The sequence below is a fragment of the Sparus aurata genome, chromosome 2 (genome assembly GCF_900880675.1).
Source record: "Sparus aurata chromosome 2, fSpaAur1.1, whole genome shotgun sequence".
Lineage (NCBI taxonomy): Eukaryota > Metazoa > Chordata > Actinopteri > Spariformes > Sparidae > Sparus > Sparus aurata.
Genome location: NC_044188.1, coordinates 1,607,412 through 1,633,149, shown reverse-complemented (window position 1 = coordinate 1,633,149; position 25,738 = coordinate 1,607,412). Strand labels below are relative to the sequence as shown.

The following is a 25,738-nucleotide window of genomic DNA, read 5'->3' as shown; positions in this document are numbered from 1 at the left end:
TTAACGATGAATTCGGAAAATGACCCTTCCGAAAAAACACAACACATATTTGGATTATTCACACTGAGAAATGCTGAGTTGTATTTTCTAACTACAACCACCAGCGATCAGCTGTATCCGCTGTTCAAGTGATTGAGAGGCACCTAAATGCAGCTTCCGGTGCAGGCTCCACTTTCCCAGTACAACTGTCAGCACACCTCCACTGACAGGACGGGAAGTGAAGACTTTTATTTGTTTGGTGGGGGAAGGGGGCGTGATTTCACCTGCCTTTTAATTCGAGAGAGACCAGGGAGCGAGCTTGTGTCACGAGTAGCGGCAAGTTGCTGATTCTTATTATCCACAGAAAGTAAATGCATTGTTTCATGTGTTCTTCGTCAATATAGGTGCCGTCATTAATGATGCAAATTACCGAATGTTACATGTCGGTTTGGGTTGAAGTTGGATGACGTTAAAGTTAACTTTCACCAATGGCGGTTAGTATCAACACCTTAAATTCTCAGGGATTAGTAACTTTTTAGTGCATAACGTAAAATAACTGCTCGCATTTGTATGTAACGTTATAAAACATTTTTGTAAAGTCTCCTTGCATTAGCTGGGCATCGTTACAACGTTGAAAACGTGTCTTTCTGAACTCACAGACAGCCAAGCTACCAATAAGATGCAACACACCATGATATTAGCCAGAGGTCGACTAGCTAATTAGTGATATCACCTGTTTTAGTGCACAAGTGGAATCAAAATGTGGCAGGACTACATGGCACATTTGTACTTTTTTAATTTCTCCACCTCTGTTGTATACGATAGTATATAAACAAAACTAATTGTAACTGAAATTACTGAGAAGTAGCATGCTTCTGCACCCTCAGTACTTTTATTTTTTATACTTGAGTATATTTTGCTTCTAACACAACAGACTAAATTACTTAAGTGTCACTACCAGGTGCAAGTGGCTATTTTACATGTATGCAAAGACAATCTTAGTTTGCAGGCTGTATACTTTTATTTGAATTGAAGTTCATGTACTTCAATTCAAACACATGATGCATTTTATATCCTTTTTAGATGCATCATTCAGTTACTCCACATGGTGGAAAGCCTGCAGTGGAACGCTGCACAACATGCTGCAGAAAGTTCCACTGCCCTCTTTGTCCAACAGGCATGTTTAAACCGACCCATCCATCCAGACTTCAGCGGCATTTGGAGGTCCACATAAAAAATGCCATTGCATTTGAAGGTAATGCCATTGCATTATAGATTAAAGATGCAAACATGTGCACACACACACAAATTTGTGTGTGCACACGTGGGTATCACAGATGTGTGTTTATGTGACTTGTTTGTCATTGATTTTTAATTAATTTTTCACTAATATAAACATTTTCTTGACTTGCTCTTAGATAAGAAGATCTGCCGCTGCAATTTGAACTGCAGGAATGGGGGACATTATCATTGTCCTATTTGTGACAAAACAATTATTAAAAGGACAGACATGGGACTTCCGGTGACGCCATGTTCTGAGACGCACGCACGGAGTGTGGGCTCCCCTGGAAATCGGTGGTGTTTTGCTGTTTGTAGAATTATAAGACATTTTAATTGAAAGAGGGTGGACCCGAATTACTGCGGACTAACATGAGCACGGTCAGAGACACACGGAACGCAGGGAAACAGCAAAAATCGCAAGAAGAAGCGAAAGGGAAAAAAGCGACGCCATCTTCCCCAGGCGAGGCGAGCGGAAAGGCGGGCGAAATGAACATGGAGCATATTCTCCGGGAGTTAAGAGAGTTGAGGAAAGAAAATAAGGAGTCGTTTGCAGACACTAAGGCCTCGTTATCCAGACTGGAAGTGTCGGTCACGGATTTGAACCAGAGGATGGAGAAATTAGAACAGAGAACCGAGGAGGCGGAGACGAGAGTCGGCGTGGTGGAGGACACCGGCCAGCGTCATGAGAGGATGTTGCGGCACCTGTTGAAACGGGAGGCGGCTTTGACTAATATGTGTGATGATTTGCAGAACCGAATGCGCCGCAACAATTTGAGAATTTATCAAGTCCCTGAAGATAGCGAGGAAAATGACACGGCTGGGTTTGTGAAGAATTTAATTGAGACTGCGCTACAACTCCCGCCCGAGGTAAATATAAAGATTGAGCGGGCACACAGATCGTTGGGACTAAAGCCCGCCAGATCAGCGCCTCCACGCTCCATTATCGTGAGGTTTCTGGACTACACAGTAAAGGAAGCAGTGCTGCGGCAAGCATGGGCCCAAAGACAAGTTAAGTTTCAAGGAGCAGTGGTTTACTTTGACCAGGATTACTCTCCAGAAGTGCAGAGGAAGAGAGCACGGGTCCGTGGAGTGATTAAGCAACTGAAGGAGAAGGGGATCCAGGCCAAGTGTCGCTTCCCGGCGCAGCTCAGAGTCAACCTGGAGTCGGGAGTGAAAACTTTCCCTACGCTGGTGGAGGCTGCGCCAACATTGACGGAGCTGGGCATCGCGGTACAGGTGAGCGAGAGAGAGAGGCTGGAATGGGAGCTCTCAAGGGAGACATGGCAAAGACAGGACGGCGGGAGGAGAGAAAGAAAGGACACGTCACTGTCTGCCGCAGACCTGCGGACCGTTTTGCAGGAATAAAACGATGAGTGCTGTGCTCAGGTAACATATTTTGATGCGGTCGCCCTGTTAGATCGTGACAAATTGTCACATTATCACTGACAATAGTAAGGTGTTATATTTATCACTGTCTACAGCTGAAACAGCTGAACCTGCTGAAGATAAGTGAAACTTATAGGAATGTTAGTAAGAAAATAGGGGAGTTAACTCTGTTCTTGTTTTCATATTTATGATGAGACCCAAGACGGGATCACCACCTCACCAAGGATTCAGTCCTTTTCTTTGGTTTGTGGTTGGGTCAGCACTTAGTGCATATTGCCCAGAGGGAATTAAAAGTCACAACCCTCTGCCTGCATTACAACAGGGGCTGGACACATTTCTGTACTCAGCTGGACGTTTGGAAGTCACATGTGCTTATTTTATTTTTTCTGTTCTGTGTGTTAAAAGTTCCTATATCCTTGACAGGTTGGTTAAGTTCATACAAGTGATTTTTGTAAATATTATGGTAAGGTCAATTACTTTATGCAAAGGTGAATCTGGGGAAAGTAAAATGATAACAAGAAATGTCGATTTATGTCTGATTTAGGGGTTGTCAGTTATAATGTGAAAGGAATGAATAATCCTATAAAAAGAAAGAAGATTTTAACTCAGTTGAAGAAACTTAATTGCTCAATAGGGTTGTTACAAGAAACTCATTTAAATGATGTAGAACACAAGAAATTAAGAAGAGACTGGGTCACACAGATATTCTATGCTTTTTGTTCGAATAGCAGAAAGAGAGGAGTGGCAATTTTGATTAGTCGGTCCATTAGTTTTGCATTTCAGAGAGAAGTAAAGGATAAAGAGGGTAGATACATACTTATTATAGGAACAGTAGGTGGAGTAGAGCTAACCATCATGAATATTTACGCTCCTAATGAAGATGACCCTACCTTCTTTAAAGAAGTGGCATCTGTAATGGCCAGGGAAGCCAGAGGTACCATAATTTTAGGGGGTGACTTTAACTGTGTTTTAAATGTGAAAATGGATAAATTACCTTTTGATTATGGACCCCCTAGCAGGAAATCCAAAGCAGCAAAACACATGTTGGAAGAACTAGGGCTTGTGGATGTTTGGAGAGCCAAGAATCCAACAACAAAAGATTTCACCTTTCTCTCTATGGTGCATGGGTCATATTCTAGAATTGATCTGATTTGCATTTCGAAGCAGAGCCTGCATAAAGTTAGAGAGTGTGTTATTGAACCTAGTACTTTATCTGATCATGGTCCTGTAAAACTGAAATTAAATTTAGGCTTTGAGTGGCACTTCAAATACTGGAGACTGAATATTTCATTGCTAACGGACCCAAGTATAAAAGAACAAATAAAACAAACTATAGATGAATACTTCACAATTAATGATAATGGATTAGTATCCCCCTCAACTCTTTGGGATGGGGCGAAGGCGGTGCTGAGAGGGAAGTGTATTGAGATTGCTGTCAAACTAAATAAACAGAGAATGGAAAGGGAAAAACAGTTGGAAAGCGATATAAAAAGACTAGGACATGAACATAAAGTGACCAGAGATGAAAATGTACTGAAGCAATTACAAGACAGTAGAACTTCCTTGGATGAACTCCTTACGCGAAAAGCTGAGGGAGCACTTCGATACACAAGCCAAAGATACTATGAAATGGGAAATCGAGCAAGCCGGCTACTTGCCTTTCAACTGAGAAAAGAGCAGTCAAGCCGCATTGTTCCTAAGATAAAACACCCGACATCTTTGACCGAGGTCTCACATCCAGAAGAAGTGGCTGAGGCATTTCAAATTTTTTATAAAAAGCTTTATGATACACCAAAGGAAACACAAAACAAAAGGAAATTGGAAGTTATGTTCAAAAATCTTAATTTATCGAAACTTTCTGTGTCTGAGGCAGATGAATTAGTAGCTCCTATTCGAGAAAGTGAGATACAAGACGTTATTAAGTCATTGAAAAACAACAAATCCCCTGGCACAGACGGTCTACCAGGTGAATTTTATAAAGCCTTCATGGAGGAGCTTGTGCCAAAACTTTGTCAGGTCTTTAATTACGCTTTAAAAAAAAATGACCCACCGAAGAGCTGGTCAGAGGCCATAATAACAGTTTTACATAAGGAGGGGAAGGACCCACTGGACTGTGGGGCCTACAGGCCAATCAGCTTGCTGGGGAATGACGTAAAAATTATCAGTGCCATATTGGCGAATAGGATGCAGAAATACTTAGGTAAATTGATTAACCCTGACCAGACCGGTTTTATACCAGGTCGCCAGGGAGCAAATAATATAAGAAGAGCTTTAAATGTACAATCGGTAGCAAGACATTCTGCCCACCCCTCAATGCTTCTCAGTCTTGATGCTGAGAAGGCATTTGACAGGGTGGACTGGTCATATTTGAATTATACTATGGAACAAATGGGATTCAATTTGACATTTATAAAATGGATTAATACTCTGAATAAAGATCCAATATCAAGGGTTAGGGTTAATGGGTACTGCTCTAAATTTTTTGATCTTAAAAAAGGTGTCAGGCAAGGAAACCCGGTCTCTCCTGTTTTGTTTGCACTGTGTATCGAACCGCTTGCTGAGTTAATAAGGGGAAATGATCAGATTGAGGGAATAGTGGATGGGGGAGGCGAGATGCACAAAATTTCACTGTTTGCAGATGACGTTCTTTTGTTTATAAGTAATCCACAGTCATCTATACCGGCTCTTATGCAATGTCTGGGGGACTATGGGGAGGTTTCAGGGTACAAGGTTAATGAGGGGAAATCGGAAGCAATGATGATAACAGGATGCTGGCCTACGTGCTTGGACAGACAGGTGACATTCAGGTGGTCAAAAGGGGGCTTTAGGTATCTGGGAGTCATTCTGACCCATACTTCAAATCAGTTATATAAAGCAAATTATGATAAACTTATTTCTCAAATCAAAAATGACTTGGAAAGATGGGAGATGCTTCCTTTGTCTTTAGTTGGGAGGGTAGAAACTATCAGGATGAATGTCCTGCCAAGATTGTTATTTCTTTTTAATGCGTTGCCTATCACTGTTCCTGTATCTACCTTTACATTTCTGGATAAGCTTGTTTCCAAATTCATATGGCAGAACAAAAGGCCTCGAGTGAGACTCAAAGTCCTCTGTGCACGCAAGGATAAGGGTGGATTAGCCTTGCCGCATTTCAGAAGTTACTATTGGGCAGCACAACTTGGAAAATTGGTTTCATGGATGAGATCAGATATAGACACAAAATGGGTACATATAGAGCAAGGTTCAGTAAAAAATATATCGCTCGCAACCCTTCTCTTTCTAAAATCAAAAGTAAGGTGTAAACTAAGGATACAAAATGAATATGTTAATCACACATTAAAGGTTTGGGAGAAGACAAGACGACTGTTGAATTTACCTCTATCTCTATCAAGGGCAGCAAGAATAACTACTGCCTGTGACTTCCTGCCAGCAAAAATGGACAGTGGTTTCACTAGATGGGCAGGGAAGGGCCTTATTACAATTAATCAATTATTCGAAGGAATGACTCTCAGGGCCTTCTCACAACTTCAAGCAAAGCATGGCATTGATTCTAAGGATTTATTTAGATATTTTCAAATTCGGCATTACCTGATGACACACAAAGAGTGGGACAAAATTAAAGAAGTTCCATCTAATTTTGAACAATACTGGATTGAGATAGCTGAGAATAAGATGAGCACTAAAAACACAATATCGTGTATATATGGCAGGATCCGTATGGATACATCAGTGGATACACTTGATGTGAAAGCGAAATGGGAATTGGAAGCAAATGCCATTATTGCTGATGAGGAGTGGGAGAGTTCTTGGGTGCCCTGGCAGAAATGTTTAAGCAGCCCAATGTGGAGGGAATTTGGCTGGAAGTTGAGAGTAAGATATTTCAAAACTCCTTTGGTAATAGCGAGTTATGATAATAACTGTTCCCCCCTGTGTTGGAGGGGTTGCGGTATAACAGGGGACTTTTCCCACATCTTTTGGGATTGCCCTAAATTGCAAAAATTCTGGGAGGATGTGAAGCGACAAATATGTGAGATTTTGAATTTAAATAGACCAATTGAACCACAGCAGCTAATTTTGGGTACTGTATCGTTAACGGATTTAAGGAAAAATAGTGTGTTAATGCTCAGGGTTCTTTTATTGATTGCACATAAAATGATCACAGTAAACTGGCTTAAGCCCCATCCACCCACACTGGACCAGTGGTCTCAACGGCTGAAAGATGTAAACTGCATGGAACACATGACGGCAAATCTTCGACTCCAGACGGACTTGTATCTTGAAAAATGGTCACCTGTTATAATGTATTTGGAAAGGTGAGAATACTGTCTCTGTACAACTGGGCTAGATGGTGTTTTTATTTTTATTTTTATTTATTGCTGTTACTAATTAGATCCACAAAGAATATTCTTTCACCTCTTTGCTATTTGATTGTGCTTGTATTTTGTATTTTGTCAGTTTGATACCAATATGGGTATTGATACTTGTCATAATGTGTGAGACTCTGTCAAGGAACTTGTTCTAATAAATGTTCAAAAAAAAAAAAGGACAGACATGGAAGCACACTTAAAGTCTTGTCCCATACAACAAACTTCCACCTTAGCTGCTGCCCATTCCAAACAGAGTCAGGATTCATCCTTGTCCTCCCTGCAACCAAGTTCATCTGCTGCATCCATTCCTCTGCTTCCACCAACCATAATATCCACATCTCCAGACCTTCTTGTGCAACAAGATACAACCACATGTACGATTCCCTCTGCCCAATCAATCCAATCATCTACCATCCACTCCTCAGCAGACACACATATGACATCGTCTTCTCCTTTGGTTTCCTCTTCGAACCCTTCTCAAGGTCCAAAATCAAAACTGAAAAAGGTTGAATATCCCTTCGGTTCAGTTACTCGTTTGAAGAGAAACTTGGCCAAACACATCCAGAAGAAGCACCCCAAGAAATCAAAGGATGTAACAGAAACTGATCATTTGAAGAGTATTTGTGTGGATGCCAAAAATGGGATTTCTGCAGTCCAAAAAGGAGGGCATGGCTTTTCAGTCCCCATACATGTACAGAACAAAACCTGGGGTCAAGTACACAAGGTTCAGTGTGAGTTGGAGGAATGCAAGCAGTACTCCAAAATGGCATCACGAAGTGGATTAACTTTTGCACACTGTGAACACATCCGCTCTTTGCAGTACTGTACAGACATAGCCACAGAAGAATGCCTCAGAGAAGAAGTGTTAACAGAAATGGGGCACTTGAAATTTTTTGGTGATTCAAAAAAGTCGACCTGTATTAAAAGGCAAAAATATGCACAGGAAGCACATGTCCCTCTCTGTGTTGAGGTGTCATTTGAGGAAAGCTCAAAGCACTTTTGTTTTTCAGTCCATGAGCCAACTTTACACTATCACAGTCGCCTCGGGAGGATCTTTGTAACATACAATTCATCAGCAAACACATGGCATTGCCCTTGTGCCAAACCAAGGATGTCATGTGTCCACAAAAACATAAGCAAATGGCATTTATTTCAAACAAACAGGGATGTGTTCAGAACAGAAGAAACCAGCACCAGTACACCAAAAAAGCACCAAGATACTGTCTATCCACCATCAGCAGAAGTCTTCAGACGTCTTGTAGAGTATATATACAGACATAAAAATCTTCCAGCTGACCTGCCGGATGACGTTGTAAAACCAAAAGCACTCACAGACTATGTCACAGAGTTGCAGCCAGCAGAGACAGTTTGTGCACTCTGTTCAGGACCTGTTAATCTTGAAAAGTCAGCAAGGATTTCCAGAAAAGCCAGAATAATCACCATGAATGGGGTGATTGAAAGTAAGTACTTTGTGTTTTGCCTGCAATTATTGAGGTTTGCAGAGAATGTAACATGGAGTTAATGATATATTCAACATTTATTTACACCAGATGTATCGACCTATTTCCGGCGATGTCCAGTGTGTCACATGACCTATAGATACCAGGAATGGCAGGACGGTCTACATAACTTCAATGACCATACTATATTGACCCTTGAACTGTGTGTATACCTGAGACTTAACCTACAGGTATCTACAGTATATTTTTCATGACAAATACTTAAATATGTGTGTGGGTATATTTGTCTGCATAAATCTTGCATAACATGTTTTTTTGTTTTGTTATTGCTCCTTCTGTAGAACAACGTCTCAGTATCCAAGGTTTTAAATGCACTTGAAGGCCTAAGGAAGATGACAATTCCTGCCAGAGAAACAGTTCTGCACGCCTACTGCCACTTTGAGGCATTGACAAGCCATGATTACTCTTTTTCTTGTGTTTGCTGTGGCTACTATCCTCCAGTAGTTGTCATGGACCTACACAAAAAAGGAGTGTTCAACTTCCCTGGTAAGTCACAGTGTCTTGTGTATTGGGAGAGAGTTATATCATGTTAAAAACTAGTTAAATGAATAACTTTTTTTCAGTGAGTGACATTAAAGATGCCCCAGAAAACTTCACCGGTGATGTTAACATTGAAGAGTTCTGGGACTCTGTACAGCTGGAGATGATTTCTCGTGGCTTTGTCCAAAGTATGTACATATTCATTTTACCCTCACTTAATGATGCAATGCACCTAAGCATATTAATAATGTCACGTGTACTTTTCACAGGTTGTGCAAAGAACAGCTTCAGTGTAAGACCTAGTTTTGAGTACTGGGGCCCATGGATTGGAAAGAATACACGTCGATCTGAGATGGCATTAAACACAGAATTTGAAAAAGCAACCTCTGCCAAGTCCTCCACTGAAGCTGAAGTCAGCATGGTGTCAGAGGACCGGCTGGCGGATGAGCTCATGAAGCAGAAGGTACAGTTGTTGTGTATGCATGTATATTTGTTTGAGTTGCATTGTGCAGTAACATCTTACTTTATTTCTTGTCTGTATTTCAAAAGGTTTCAACTGTGCATAAACTGTGCAAGGCCTGTAATTTGGATGCGAAGGGACCGCGGATGGATCTGATTCTTAGACTTAGACAAGAGATGAAGACACGACACTCATACGACAAGATATTCCAGAAAATCTGGGGAGCATCTGGTAAGAGTCACATTTAACTGCATGATAATTAGCTACTTGCACGTTTACTATTAATGTTTTTTTCTCCAATTTTCCATTGAAGGTGGGTGGTCAGTGATTCTCTGTCCACATGGTGTGGTGTACAGTTTGAAGTTTAATCTGCGTGCAGCATCTCCACGAGATTTTGCTGACCTCCTTCTATCCTGGAAACATCTGCCAAATGTCACTGTTTATGACTTTGCTCAGTGTCTGGCAACTCATGTCAACCTACGGTGGCCAACTGTGATACCGTTCAAGCCGCATGAAGGGAGATTGGCTGCATCGACACCACAGAACATCACAGCAGCTCAGCAAAACAAACTCAATATCTCCCTACCGTGGCTGACTGAAATGTTGCAGAATCCAGATAAAGATGGGCATCCATGCACTGGTTCCCCAGACCATTATGTCTTGTATGACAAATTCCATGAGGCCAATACCAAAGACCCACAGGAAGTGTTGAGGAGGATCAACCTGGTTCCAGAACTTCAGGGTTCTTTGAGTAGCCAGGTGGCCGAGCAACTCTTTTCATGTATGCGCAAGAACAATTACTTCCTCAATAACATGGCTCCCTCAACACACGTTTTTTTGATGAGAAACCTAATACATCACAGAAACAACAAAACGAATGCGCAGCTTTTAGAAAAGCTGCTACAGAGAGGACGTGCGTCACATCGTTTGCAAGACATCACACTGGACAAATTTGGACAAGCAGTATTTGGTAAAAAATAATTTAAAGAGATATGATTTGTTTCGTAGTGGTAATTTGAAATATATAATGCTTATGTTTCCTGATAATGATTCCTAAACCTCAGGGCCCCCAGCACCTGATTTGCCGACACAGCATCATCCTGCAGTCGCTGGAACACCTCAGCAGCTACATGAGCGCCCCACTGACCCAAACACAGGTAGGTAGTAGGTTTAAAGAAAATCCACACAAAATGGTATTGGTTTTGTATTTTAATTCTCTCTTAATAGACACTAATGCTTGTGGACCACATTGTGAAATGATCACAAAATGTGAGAATGTGAGACCATGCCGAGCATCATGGACCTTCAAGCTACATCCTGCCCAAGAGCAGTTGGTATGTATTCTTAAAGGAAAGAATCAGCTGTGTGATATATTAGATAGAGATATGTGCTTCTCATCTTGAAGCCCTACTAACCATGTTCTTATATTATACTTTTAAATATTATGCTTGTTATGATTTTGTCTTTTTCTTCGACAATCATGAGCTTGAACATGTGTTGGACACCCACAAACCAGCAGACGAACTCATTGTAAAAACAGGAAAAAGTTGCCTGACCCGAAGTGACTTCTGGAGGCTTGGATTGAACAAGGAAATGGAATCAACCGTGAGTTAACATTTGAACCCATTTAATTGTGTGCTAATTATGTTTGTATGTCAAGTTTTTTCATTTTTTGTTTGGTTTGCAGATAGGAAATGCGTGTTTTGAAGTCATTGAGAAAATTGCTCAATCACAGGTATAAAACATGAATATTGTATTTGGAATATACTTTTCTTTTTTATATAATATGGGTATTTGCTCACATTTTAAATGTATTCCACAGGGGAAAAACATTTTTGTGGCTGACCTCTACATCGTACCAACCTGGCGAAAACCAACATTGTGTGATCCACTTGTAAGCTTACCTGTAAGTGCAACTCGTCCTACTGATTTTTATTCAATTTATATTTCTTGTGTATTTTGAACTGTATGTGTTTGCTTTTGAACTTTTCCTTTTTATTAGAATGATGCTTCAAGCAGAGATGCCATTGTCATTCCTGTGTGGAAACCTGGGCATTTCCTGCTCTCTGTAAGTAGTGATGCGTACTGTAACAGGTGGTTTGCATGTCACGTAAACATTTGTATCAAATGTATCATGTATATCAAAAAGTATCCTTCATTTTCTATTACAGTACTGGTGTGGTGTTGTGTTGTCCTTTCACACAATGTTGAGTTCAAATGTCACCAACTACAATTACAGGTTTTGAAACCAACACAGAGAGAAATCCTCTTTCTTGACTCCCTAAGTGCTCCATTAGGATTTGGTGATGAGGAGATGATGGGACTGCTGAGGTCACTAACAAAAACTTTTTTGTGTGCTTTTTGGAGTTCATGTTCCAAAGCTGTTCTAAAGAGCTCAGTTTTTTGTTTTCTAACCAGATCATGTTCAGATCTGCGTGACAGCCTTTTTATGGTGCAACATAAGTATATTTTAGTGTATGAAATCATGGTTGTACATTTTATATTGGTTTTACAGATTTAACATGACCTACCAACATTAACATATTTCAGACAATTGAGTGAAGAAACTGGCACCATAAAAATCTTGTTGAAATTATGTGTGGAGTGTTACTGCATGGAAAGGGATGCATGCATCGTCTGCCCTGACACGTGTTCATGAAAAGAACCCATATTGAATAGTTTTAATGACTGTTATTTATCTTTTAATGCTACTGTTATTTAGAAACCTTTCCCAGTCACTAAATCCTGGCAACTGGACAGAGAAAACTGGATTACAAATTCAGGTAAGAGTGTAAAGTATGTATAATATATTATGATGTATGTATAAATTAATAGTTCAATACTTTGATACTGTTAAACAATAATTACATAATTGACTTCTTTCTGATATCTAGGGTTTTCCACGACAAACAGGCGGGATTGACTGTGGCATCTTCATGTTGATGGTAGTAGACATTATTTGTTATATATTATTTGTTTAATTCTGTGTGCGTTAAAGATAAAGCATTAAATTAAAATTACTATGTTTTATTCCTAGAATGCACTTTACACCACACTGGATGCTCCATATGACTTTTCTATTGTAAGTTGATTCATGCCATCAAAGTAAGCTCAAAATTACAACGACAAAACATTTATTATGACATTGTGTGGGGGTTTTTTTGTGTGTTCGTCATTTTTCAGAATGACATGCCACTTTTGCGACAGTGGTGGTGTATCATCCTTATGGAAAATTTTGACCTTGGAAGGTGAGACGGCAAAGATTTTTATATTTTATTGACTTGAAATTGTTGCAAGAAATTCTTATTTATTTCTATTGTTTAATCATTTTTGAGCCATGGAAAGCGGTTTGCCCACTGGACAGATGCATCAAAAGCCGTCCTGCGAGGTGAGGTGCCACCAGTGTTTAGGCTGACGAAAAGGAAGGTGGATGATATTACTGAGGTCAGATTTTAATTTTGTTTCAGTTCCATCTGAGTTTTTCTTTTGTTTCAGGTCAGAAACCAGCATTTCCATTTCCCCATCTTTTTTTTCCAATTGGACTCCAATTGTGTGGTTGCTTTAAAGAATATGCTATTTATAAGTTAAGGTCAGACCTGCTGTCTGCAATTTGAAAATAATGTGTCTCGATAATGCATGATTGGAAAATTAACATTTGTTGAGCTCTCTAAATGTCTAGGTGGAAATATTAGAGGAGGGCACTGATCGTATCTTTTCTTTTTTCTTCTTTTTGGAGCTTGTGTTTTGAATATTGCAACTGATTATTTTGCTTATCTGTATATTTTCAGGTAGAAGAGCAGCAGGCTGAGGTCTCAGTCAGACCTGCCGATGTGGACACACCAGCCTGACAGTGGCAGTGACCTGACAGTGGCGGTGACCTGAAAGTGTAGGTGGCCTGACAGAGTGGAGGTGGCCTGAGAGTGGTGGTGGCGGCCTGACAGAGTGGTGGTGGCCTGACAGAGTGGTGGTGGCGGCCTGACAGAGTGGAGGTTGCCTGACAGAGTGGCGGTGGTCTGACAGAGTGGCGGTGGTCTGACAGAGTGGCGGTGGTCTGACAGTGGTGGTGGCGGCCTGACAGAGTGGAGGTTGCCTGACAGAGTGGCGGTGGCCTGACAGAGTGGCGGTGCCCTGACAGAGTGGACGTGGCGTGACAGAGTGGAGGTGGCGTGACAGTGGCGGTGGCCTGACAGAGTGGCGGTGGCCTGACAGAGTGGCGGTGGCCTGACAGAGTGAGAGTGGCGGTGGCCTGACAGAGTGAGAGTGGAGGTGGCCTGACAGAGTGAGAGTGGAGGTGGCCTGACAGAGTGAGAGTGGCGGTGGCCTGACAGAGTGAGAGTGGAGGTGCGCCTGACAGAGTGAGAGTGGAGGTGGCCTGACAGAATGAGAGTGGAGGTGCGCCTGACAGAGTGGAGGTGGCCTGACAGAGTGAGAGTGGAGGTGGCCTGACAGAGTGAGAGTGGAGGTGCGCCTGACAGAGTGAGAGTGGAGGTGGCCTGACAGAGTGAGAGTGGAGGTGGTCTGACAGAGTGAGAGTGGAGGTGGTCTGACAGAGTGAGAGTGGAGGTGGTCTGACAGAGTGAGAGTGGAGGTGGTCTGACAGAGTGAGAGTGGAGGTGGCCTGACAGAGTGAGAGTGGAGGTGGCCTGACAGAGTGACGGTGGAGGTGGCCTGACAGAGTGAGAGTGGTGGTGGCCTGACAGAGTGACAGTGGAGGTGGCCTGACAGAGTGAGAGTGGTGGTGGCCTGACAGAGTGAGAGTGGGGGTGGCCTGACAGAGTGAGAGTGGAGGTGGCCTGACAGAGTGAGAGTGGAGGTGGCCTGACAGAGTGACAGTGGAGGTGGCCTGACAGAGTGACGGTGGTCTGACAGAGTGAGAGTGGTGGTGGCCTGACAGAGTGAGAGTGAGAGTGGGGGTGGCCTGACAGAGTGACGGTGGTCTGACAGAGTGAGAGTGGTGGTGGCCTGACAGAGTGAGAGTGAGAGTGGAGGTGGCCTGACAGAGTGAGAGTGGCGGTGGCCTGACAGAGTGAGAGTGGAGGTGGCCTGACAGAGTGAGAGTGGAGGTGGCCTGACAGAGTGAGAGTGGAGGTGGCCTGACAGAGTGAGAGTGGAGGTGGCCTGACAGAGTGAGAGTGGAGGTGGCCTGACAGAGTGAGAGTGGAGGTGGTCTGACAGAGTGAGAGTGGAGGTGGTCTGACAGAGTGAGAGTGGAGGTGGCCTGACAGAGTGGCGGTGGCCTGACAGAGTGAGAGTGGAGGTGGCCTGACAGAGTGAGAGTGGAGGTGGCCTGACAGAGTGAGAGTGGAGGTGGCCTGACAGAGTGAGAGTGGAGGTGGCCTGACAGAGTGAGAGTGGAGGTGGTCTGACAGAGTGAGAGTGGAGGTGGTCTGACAGAGTGAGAGTGGAGGTGGCCTGACAGAGTGAGAGTGGAGGTGGTCTGACAGAGTGAGAGTGGAGGTGGCCTGACAGAGTGAGAGTGGAGGTGGCCTGACAGAGTGAGAGTGGAGGTGGCCTGACAGAGTGAGAGTGGAGGTGGTCTGACAGAGTGAGAGTGGAGGTGGCCTGACAGAGTGGCGGTGGCCTGACAGAGTGAGAGTGGAGGTGGCCTGACAGAGTGAGAGTGGAGGTGGCCTGACAGAGTGAGAGTGGAGGTGGCCTGACAGTGTGAGAGTGGAGGTGGCCTGACAGAGTGAGAGTGGAGGTGGCCTGACAGAGTGAGAGTGGAGGTGGCCTGACAGAGTGAGAGTGGAGGTGGCCTGACAGAGTGAGAGTGGAGGTGGCCTGACAGAGTGAGAGTGGAGGTGGCCTGACAGAGTGAGAGTGGAGGTGGTCTGACAGAGTGAGAGTGGAGGTGGTCTGACAGAGTGAGAGTGGAGGTGGCCTGACAGAGTGGCGGTGGCCTGACAGAGTGAGAGTGGAGGTGGCCTGACAGAGTGAGAGTGGAGGTGGCCTGACAGAGTGAGAGTGGAGGTGGCCTGACAGTGTGAGAGTGGAGGTGGCCTGACAGAGTGAGAGTGGAGGTGGCCTGACAGAGTGAGAGTGGAGGTGGCCTGACAGAGTGAGAGTGGAGGTGGCCTGACAGAGTGAGAGTGGAGGTGGCCTGACAGAGTGACGGTGGTCTGACAGAGTGAGAGTGGAGGTGGCCTGACAGAGTGAGAGTGGAGGTGGCCTGACAGAGTGAGAGTGGAGGTGGTCTGACAGAGTGAGAGTGGAGGTGGCCTGACAGAGTGAGAGTGGAGGTGGCCTGACAGAGTGAGAGTGGAGGTGGTCTGACAGAGTGAGAGTGGAGGTGGCCTGACAACTCCCATGAATGCTGCAGATTATGCATCAAAACCACCTCCATCGTGCCGGTGCCAAAACACTCCACTGCAGTGGGCCTTAATGACTTCCACCCAGTTGCGCTCACTCCCATCATCACAAAGTGCTTCGAGAGGCTGGTCCTGGCTCACCTCAAAACCAGTTAACCATCCACACTGGACCCCTACCAATTCACCTACCGCCAGAACAGGAGTACAGAAGATGCCATCTCCATGTGAGAATGCTGTTCATCGACTTCAGTTCAGCATTCAACACCATCATCCACCATCAATACCTCCCTCTGCAACTGGATTCTGGACTTCTGTCAGGTTAGATCCCCACACCTCCTCAACGCTCATCCTGAACACTGGCATTCAACACCTCCACCCTGATCAAGAAGGCCTACCAGCGTCTCTTCTTCCTGAGGAGACTAAAGAAGGTCCACCTGTCGCCTCAGATTCTAGTGAACTTCTGGCATGTATCACAGCAGCCTAAAGACAGTTCAATTTAACAATTCACAATAATAATAGTACTAAATAAACAATATAATAAGGTGGCCTGACAGAGTGAGAGTGGCGGTGGCCTGACAGAGTGAGAGTGGCGGTGGCCTGACAGTGGAGGTGGCCTGACAGAGTGAGAGTGGAGGTGGCCTGACAGAGTGAGAGTGGAGGTGGCCTGACAGAGTGAGAGTGGTGGTGGCCTGACAGAGTGAGAGTGGAGGTGGCCTGACAGAGTGACGGTGGAGGTGGCCTGACAGAGTGAGAGTGGAGGTGGCCTGACAGAGTGACGGTGGTCTGACAGAGTGAGAGTGGTGGTGGCCTGACAGAGTGAGAGTGAGAGTGGGGGTGGCCTGACAGAGTGACGGTGGCCTGACAGAGTGACGGTGGAGGTGGCCTGACAGAGTGAGAGTGGCGGTGGCCTGACAGAGTGAGAGTGGAGGTGGCCTGACAGAGTGAGAGTGGTGGTGGCCTGACAGAGTGAGAGTGGGGGTGGCCTGACAGAGTGAGAGTGGAGGTGGCCTGACAGAGTGAGAGTGGAGGTGGCCTGACAGAGTGACAGTGGAGGTGGCCTGACAGAGTGACGGTGGTCTGACAGAGTGAGAGTGGTGGTGGCCTGACAGAGTGAGAGTGAGAGTGGGGGTGGCCTGACAGAGTGACGGTGGTCTGACAGAGTGAGAGTGGTGGTGGCCTGACAGAGTGAGAGTGGAGGTGGCCTGACAGAGTGACGGTGGTCTGACAGAGTGAGAGTGGTGGTGGCCTGACAGAGTGAGAGTGGAGGTGGCCTGACAGAGTGAGAGTGGCGGTGGCCTGACAGAGTGAGAGTGGAGGTGGCCTGACAGTGGAGGTGGTCTGACAGAGTGAGAGTGGAGGTGGCCTGACAGAGTGAGAGTGGCGGTGGCCTGACAGAGTGAGAGTGGAGGTGGCCTGACAGAGTGAGAGTGGAGGTGGCCTGACAGTGGAGGTGGTCTGACAGAGTGAGAGTGGAGGTGGCCTGACAGAGTGAGAGTGGCGGTGGCCTGACAGAGTGAGAGTGGAGGTGGCCTGACAGAGTGAGAGTGGAGGTGGCCTGACAGTGGAGGTGGTCTGACAGAGTGAGAGTGGCGGTGGCCTGACAGAGTGAGAGTGGAGGTGGCCTGACAGAGTGAGAGTGGAGGTGGCCTGACAGTGGAGGTGGTCTGACAGAGTGAGAGTGGAGGTGGCCTGACAGAGTGAGAGTGGAGGTGGCCTGACAGAGTGAGAGTGGAGGTGGTCTGACAGAGTGAGAGTGGAGGTGGCCTGACAGTGGAGGTGGCCTGACAGAGTGAGAGTGGAGGTGGCCTGACAGAGTGAGAGTGGAGGTGGCCTGACAGAGTGAGAGTGGAGGTGGCCTGACAGAGTGAGAGTGGAGGTGGCCTGACAGAGTGAGAGTGGAGGTGGCCTGACAGAGTGAGAGTGGAGGTGGCCTGACAGAGTGAGAGTGGGGGTGGCCTGACAGAGTGAGAGTGGAGGTGGTCTGACAGAGTGAGAGTGGAGGTGGCCTGACAGAGTGAGAGTGGAGGTGGCCTGACAGAGTGAGAGTGGAGGTGGTCTGACAGAGTGAGAGTGGAGGTGGCCTGACAGAGTGAGAGTGGAGGTGGTCTGACAGAGTGAGAGTGGAGGTGGCCTGACAGAGTGAGAGTGGAGGTGGCCTGACAGAGTGAGAGTGGAGGTGGCCTGACAGAGTGAGAGTGGAGGTGGCCTGACAGAGTGAGAGTGGAGGTGGCCTGACAGAGTGAGAGTGGAGGTGGCCTGACAGAGTGAGAGTGGAGGTGGCCTGACAGAGTGAGAGTGGAGGTGGCCTGACAGAGTGAGAGTGGAGGTGGCCTGACAGAGTGAGAGTGGAGGTGGCCTGACAGAGTGAGAGTGGAGGTGGCCTGACAGAGTGAGAGTGGAGGTGGCCTGACAGAGTGAGAGTGGAGGTGGCCTGACAGAGTGAGAGTGGAGGTGGCCTGACAGAGTGAGAGTGGAGGTGGCCTGACAGAGTGAGAGTGGAGGTGGCCTGACAGAGTGAGAGTGGAGGTGGCCTGACAGAGTGAGAGTGGAGGTGGCTGACAGAGTGAGAGTGGAGGTGGCCTGACAGAGTGAGAGTGGAGGTGGCCTGACAGAGTGAGAGTGGAGGTGGCCTGACAGAGTGAGAGTGGAGGTGGCCTGACAGAGTGAGAGTGGAGGTGGCCTGACAGAGTGAGAGTGGCTGGCCTGACAGAGTGAGAGTGGAGGTGGCCTGACAGAGTGAGAGTGGAGGTGGCCTGACAGAGTGAGAGTGGGGGTGGTCTGACAGAGTGAGAGTGGAGGTGGCCTGACAGAGTGAGAGTGGAGGTGGCCTGACAGAGTGAGAGTGGAGGTGGTCTGACAGAGTGAGAGTGGAGGTGGCCTGACAGAGTGAGAGTGGAGGTGGCCTGACAGAGTGAGAGTGGAGGTGGTCTGACAGAGTGAGAGTGGAGGTGGCCTGACAGAGTGAGAGTGGAGGTGGCCTGACAGAGTGAGAGTGGAGGTGGCCTGACAGAGTGAGAGTGGAGGTGGTCTGACAGAGTGAGAGTGGAGGTGGCCTGACAGAGTGAGAGTGGAGGTGGTCTGACAGAGTGAGAGTGGAGGTGGCCTGACAGAGTGAGAGTGGAGGTGGTCTGACAGAGTGAGAGTGGAGGTGGCCTGACAGTGTGAGAGTGGAGGTGGTCTGACAGAGTGAGAGTGGAGGTGGCCTGACAGTGTGAGAGTGGAGGTGGCCTGACAGAGTGAGAGTGGAGGTGGCCTGACAGAGTGAGAGTGGAGGTGGCCTGACAGAGTGAGAGTGGAGGTGGCCTGACAGAGTGGCGGTGGCCTGACAGAGTGAGAGTGGAGGTGGCCTGACAGAGTGAGAGTGGAGGTGGTCTGACAGAGTGAGAGTGGAGGTGGCCTGACAGAGTGAGAGTGGAGGTGGCCTGACAGAGTGAGAGTGGAGGTGGCCTGACAGAGTGAGAGTGGAGGTGGCCTGACAGAGTGAGAGTGGCTGGCCTGACAGAGTGAGAGTGGAGGTGGTCTGACAGAGTGAGAGTGGAGGTGGCCTGACAACTCCCATGAATGCTGCAGATTATGCATCAAAACCACCTCCATCGTGCCGGTGCCAAAACACTCCACTGCAGTGGGCCTTAATGACTTCCACCCAGTTGCGCTCACTCCCATCATCACAAAGTGCTTCGAGAGGCTGGTCCTGGCTCACCTCAAAACCAGTTAACCATCCACACTGGACCCCTACCAATTCACCTACCGCCAGAACAGGAGTACAGAAGATGCCATCTACATGTGAGAATGCTGTTCATCGACTTCAGTTCAGCATTCAACACCATCATCCACCATCAATACCTCCCTCTGCAACTGGATTCTGGACTTCTGTCAGGTTAGATCCCCACACCTCCTCAACGCTCATCCTGAACACTGGCATTCAACACCTCCACCCTGATCAAGAAGGCCTACCAGCGTCTCTTCTTCCTGAGGAGAATAAAGAAGGTCCACCTGTCGCCTCAGATTCTGGTGAACTTCTGGCATGTATCACAGCAGCCTAAAGACAGTTCAATTTAACAATTCACAATAATAATAGTACTAAATAAACAATATAATAAAAATGTAAGAAATACATTCTTATATACATAATATGTACACGTGCCCTGCCCCATTCATCACCCCCATCAAGTCATCTTTCATATTTAATTTCATTAATTTTATGGTAAAAGTACAGAACAGAAATCAATAACACTTGAGCTGAGGTGTCCAAATTACCTGAACTCACCTGATTACAATATTTAAGTAATGTAACTTGACCTCCACTGTCAGACCACCTCCACTCTGTCAGACCACCTCCATTCTCAGGCTGGTGTGTCCACATTGGCAGGTCTGTCAGGCCACCTCCACTCTCACTCTGTCAAACCATCAGGACCAGTAGCCTTTCAAACATGAACCATGCTCAGTGCTGCATGCACGTCAGTGGGAGAGAGTATGAGGGGCTGGTGGTCTGCAGGGAGAACAGCCTTGCTGGCCACCTCCTTGTTGTCCCTGTCAAAGCGGTCATAGAAGTGGTTGAGCTCATCAAGTAAGGAGGCATCGCTGGATGGAGTGGAGGTGGTGGTTGGTTTATAGCCTGTGATGGCCTGGGTGTCTTCCCACATGCATCGGGGGTCAGAGTGGCTCTTGAAATGCTCCTCGACCCTCAGCTTGTGGCTGTACTTGGCCTTTTTGGTGCCCTTCTTCAGGTTAGCCCTGGATGAGCTTTAGGCCCAAGCTTCACCTGATCTGAAGGCAGTGTCACGTGCTTTTAGCAGGAGTCGAACCTCTTTGTTCTCGCCTCTCCTTATTTTGAATTTCCCAGATAAACCTCATAAAACGTTAGCAAATCCAAAACTAACTTGGTGGAAAAGGCTCTGCTGTTGAGGGGTCTTCAAACAAACGGGGCAATGGAGTAACCACTAACTGCTGCTGCTAATTGTTGCTGTCAGAACTGTGATTTATTAGTATTATTCTTACATATTGCACCTAATGAGGATTCTGTGTAACAGCCCAGGCTCAGTGACCTTGACAAAGAGAAAGATCAGACAAAATGTCAATTGATTTTAACAGTAAAGACAGAACCAGATAGTTCAACTCACCCGATGGATGCAGATTTGCATTTGTTTCATGCATCCAGCAGGTGGGTTGAACCAGGAAAACCTGTAGGCAGGAAGCAGTGAGATGCGAATCTGTGTGCCACACCTGACAAAACAGCGAAGACAGACACGGATCATCTCAGTAGGATTTCTCGCTGAGGCTATATAAAAATGATATGTTAAAGTTTTTGCTGGGTCAGTTCAGCTTGAAAGCAGGTTATCTATGTTTTTCTATGTCACACTGACATTATATTTTATTTATTTTCCTACAGACGACACCTCAGGACTTGTATTCAGCTGTGGATGTCATTAACAGTTCTGCCAATTAAGTCTTTTTGGTTTCTGTGGAGGCAGCTAACAAGGAGATTCAACAAATGGCACGGACATCCTTTAATCAAAAGAAGAGGAAACAACTAAACGCCCCAGGCGAGCTGAACTTGTTTACTGATGTAAGTTAGATGGTTTTTTAAATAAGAGGTGCTTTTTCCCCCTTACAGTACGATCAAATTCGTATTTGAATTCATGGACAAAGTTCATAAAGAATCTGCACTTATTTAGATTTCATTGAAATTGTAATTTATTTGAAATCAAATTCAGGATTAACAATTTAAACAAGACAAACAGAATATGGTTTGATTCAGAGAGCTTTAGGTGATGTGTGGGCGTAACTGGAGCGTATTGACGTAACTGATCGTGTTGGCGCAACCGCACTTTACCTGGACAGTTCGTCAGAAGAGAAACACGTTGTCACTCCGCATTTGCCGGTCAGCAAAAGCACAATCGGCTGAAAACCCTTCGAGCTACAGAGATTTGAAGATTTTATCATCACCAGTAAAATGGTTGGTTGTGTCGTCAAATTATTTGAAAACAATTTTACTACTTAGTTTGTCTGTCTGTACTTTGAACAGCTAATTTTGTCAGCCACCTTGAGCCAGCTACTGCTAGCCACATCGTCTCTACATGTCCTGTTGGCTTCATGCTCTCTACCGTTACTGAGTCTGGCACACTTTAAGAAGATAATGTTGATGTTAAACAACAATGTTAACACTGTCCTGCTGTTTCACACTCGAACCTTTTCAGTTAGTGATGCCTAATAACTGAGAAAAGTCCATTAAACTCTGTTAAAGCCTTGTAACTGGATGATTACAGTTCAGTCAAAACTGTTTTTTGTTTGTTCCCCAGGATGAGATCCACCTGCCTGAAGATGCCCCACTTGTCCTCAGGTAATTTCAGTGTTAGAGTTCCACACTACTCACAGATAATCCAAGAAGCAAAACACTATTAGCACAATACAATGTATTACAGTCATTTACACACAAGGCCATATTTTCCCCTCGCTGTCTTCCCCCTCACACTTCCCCCCTCTATCGGGGGTAAAGGAAAATCATTTGGTGGCTAGAAAAATCAATTCACATAAATGCAATTCTTATCTCTCATAAATAAAAAAGATATGCATTACTGTCAAAAAACAATAAAATTTCTGCCACAAACTGCAACAGAATGCATTTAGAATACTTTTTGCTTTTTGATACCTAAAAAATTTAAATTTAAAAAATGGTGCTGGTCTGATATTTTACATTTATTTTCATCTTCATATTTTGAAAACTAACATGGCCTCACTGAATTGAATTGCTCGTGGTGCCTATTTTTACATTTGGCAGGACTATTTCCTTGAAAGTTTTTTATTTAAAATATGCCTGGATGTTTCGTTACAGTATCTACTTAATATTTCTGAATAAGAAACAATTCCAAATTTAAAACCTACACGAAGTACTAAAAAGTAAGGAAAAATGTTTTATCTAGGAATTTAATTTTAGTTAACTATAATAACCCTGGTGTGTGTGCACGCGCACACACGCATGCACACACACACACACACACACACACACACACACACACAGAGTGTTCAGAATCAGACCACTATATCAAGGAAAATTAGGAAGAAAACAAATAAAAAGCTTTTATGTAACTCAAATATTACATATTTTTTCCACAATTAGGCCTATTTATTTATTTAAATTATTCCATAATTTAATGAGGGCCAGTTCTGTCCCCCCATCTATCATGTCATACTGAACTACCATGATAATCATTCTTCAGTCCTCTTAACTGACTCTCTACTGTCTGTTTGTCAGAATGAACGAGGCCAACAGTGATGGCAGAAGCCGTCTTCGACAGGCTCTCCATGTCTTAGGGTCACTAATACGTTCATCTCTGGGTTGCTTGATCTTTAGGGGTCTGTTGGACTCTGCAACTGATGCTGCGCTAAACCGGATGGCTGATGCTCTGGGGATCTTGGCAGCTCAGGCTCTGGGGAGCTATGAAGTTGGGCCTTGGGTATCCTGGGGAGCCAATATTCTACGCAAACCGATGATCGAGGCTCTGAGACCCCGGATTGTTGAGGCTGTGTGGAACTATGCAGCTGAGGCTCTGAGACTTCAGTAGCCTGGTATGTACCTATAGCCAGACAAGTATTTTCAAAAGGTGACCGTCAGGCTGGGTTCTCACGCAGTTCATTGAGGGATTAATGATTTGAGTGAGATGATTGTCATGGTGGCTTTCTCAAGATAGGCCGATGGTTTAAAGTTCAAAATGTTGTATAATAATATATTATAATATAATATAATATAATAAAATATAATTAGGGCCGGGACTCGATTAAAAAAATTAATCGAATTATTCAGAGGCTTTGTAATTAATTAATCGAAATTAATCGCATTTTAATCGCATATAAATATTTGACCTGAGAACAGTGAGAAGCAATTTTTTTCACATGGATTTTAGTATACCATTGAATAATGACTGAATACAGAAGCTTAAGCAACAAAATATTGTTTTTGTTTTGTCAAGACCAACAGACCAGTGCAATTTTTTAATATTTTTTTGGCCTTTTATGGCTTTATTGACAGAACAGCTGAAGATGTGACAGGAAACAGGGAGAGAGAGAGAGAGAGGGGGAGTGACACGCAGCAAACGGACCCGGCCGGGATTCGAACCTGGGTCCTGCAGAGCCTCGGCACATGGGACGCTGCTCTACCCACCGAGCTAAACGCCCCGACCAGTGCAATTTTTGCCATAAAGTGCAGCAATAGCATGCTCGTATCTACGCTGCCATCCGTCCGCTTTTGAAAACAAAATTTCCCATCCACGGGGCCAACCAAAGCAGTCTCATCTGCTTCTTCGTTCATTGTTGTTGTCTGAAGTCATGAACGTTAGTTGGTGCTCCAGTATAATCGGTACCCCTGAAACTCTTCCAGTGAGAAACGTCCCGCGGTGCAAAAATAAGTGCGATTAAAATGCGTAAATTTTTTTTACGCGTTAATTTTTGTGTAATTAATTAATCGTAATTAACGCGTTAAAGTCCCGGCCCTAAATATAATATAATATAATATCATATAATAGTACTTAAGCAACTAGCACTACACCAACTACCAACAACATATGAGTTTATTTAAGAATCCACATAAATCTTGAGAAAGAGGGCAGCCAGATTTACACAATGATGATAAAATGTACCACAAACTATCGAGTTCATGATGATTTTCAAACAAACTGTGATTACCAACAACAGATTTTACACCCTGAAAGGGAAATATCAATAAAGCAGCTTTAGGTCAGTGACATCACAGCCTCAGTACAGTCTCTTTTATGACTGCAGGTGTACAGAGAATAGAATAGATAAGTGACGCTCTCATTTCAAACATCCCATTTACACAAAAAGTATTATAAGATCACCTGATACATTTTCTTCATGTTGAAACTGTTAAACTGTCACAACCCAACTCAACCCCTTTTTTCCTTTCTCTCTTTTAAATACAGGAACATCTGGATCTTCTTGGCAACCATCATTGGAGCGAAGTCATCCAGATGGCACCTCTGGTTTTTTATTCACTTTAAGATTTTTCTGTCATGTGTCATAGTAGAATGAACTTGACATGGAAGTTGTTGGAAAAAACTGCAGAATTTACCCAATAAATACTGATATAAAATAAAAGAAACGGTCAAAATGTAATTGAAAGAGGTTTGTCTTATTCGTCTCATTAAGTAATATGATTCGGCTTTGGTTTGGAGTCACTGGGTCACATGACATGTAGTCGATTGGTAAAACAGCTGAATTTTCATAAAAAATATTCATATGAAATAGTAGAAGCAGTAAAATCGATTAAAAAGAGGTATGTTTTATTTGTCTCATCCTGTAGTACAATTCGGCATTGATTTGGTGTCACTGGGTCACATGACATGGAATCTACTGGAAAGAAATACAGAATTTTAATAAGAATATAAAATAGAAGAAGCAGTGAAATAAATTAAAAAGCGATGTGTCTTGTTTGTCTTATTTAGTAATACAATTCGGCACTAATTTGGAGTTATTGGGTCACATGACTATTTAAAAAAGCCACTGTCTTTAAAAAAAAATATCTTTGCTAAATAAATACATAACACTTTATCAATGAAAATACTTATGCTAACAGTTGCTAACTGGTGCTACCCATCTGTTTGTTGGCCAGCAGACAGTTAATGTCCTTTTTACTCATTAATGTTAGCTGTAGAGCAACTTTTTGGCTTGTGTCAGTACTGCTACTAGTTAATTTAATGTTTTTATTGTATGTGTCATGTTAGCTAGCTGGTGTCAGATGTATATCAGTGGATGTTTTGCAGTAATAAAGATGTAAAAAAATCGGGAAAATATGTAGTTTGTCTCAAGTCTTATTCTAGCATCTGTATGTCATTATTTCTTGGACTTATTTTGAAAGTATTAACCGGAAGTGTTACGATGGTGTCGTGTCTGACTTGACATGTCCCGTCCGGGTGCAGTTCTGGCGTGTGACCACCAGAGGGC

The 25,738-nt window shown here is 44.5% G+C and overlaps 1 protein-coding gene across 5 annotated transcripts; it reads left to right on the top strand.

The window, feature by feature from the left end:
• Nucleotides 1-7: 7 nt before the first annotated feature.
• LOC115569778 (uncharacterized) lies at nucleotides 8-25,656 on the top strand. Of its 5 annotated transcripts, XM_030397904.1 has the most exons (25): nucleotides 8-315; nucleotides 1,063-1,234; nucleotides 1,398-1,489; nucleotides 7,198-8,473; nucleotides 8,564-8,703; nucleotides 8,815-9,019; nucleotides 9,097-9,201; nucleotides 9,283-9,476; nucleotides 9,563-9,704; nucleotides 9,787-10,443; nucleotides 10,538-10,630; nucleotides 10,701-10,807; nucleotides 10,959-11,078; nucleotides 11,161-11,208; nucleotides 11,296-11,379; nucleotides 11,476-11,541; nucleotides 11,713-11,804; nucleotides 12,196-12,256; nucleotides 12,368-12,418; nucleotides 12,511-12,555; nucleotides 12,657-12,721; nucleotides 12,809-12,861; nucleotides 22,081-22,121; nucleotides 23,133-23,347; nucleotides 24,718-25,656. In XM_030397904.1, exons 1-23 carry the CDS (start codon nucleotides 148-150, stop codon nucleotides 22,083-22,085), a joined length of 4,041 nt encoding a protein of 1,346 aa, XP_030253764.1. In that variant the 5' UTR covers nucleotides 8-147; the 3' UTR covers nucleotides 22,086-22,121; nucleotides 23,133-23,347; nucleotides 24,718-25,656. The 5 variants fall into 5 exon arrangements, with proteins under 5 accessions (XP_030253764.1, XP_030253755.1, XP_030253747.1 ...); XM_030397895.1 differs by lacking the exon at nucleotides 12,809-12,861; XM_030397887.1 differs by lacking the exons at nucleotides 22,081-22,121; nucleotides 23,133-23,347; nucleotides 24,718-25,656 and adding exons at nucleotides 12,941-12,944; nucleotides 13,333-13,411.
• The last annotated feature ends 82 nt before the right edge of the window (nucleotides 25,657-25,738 follow it).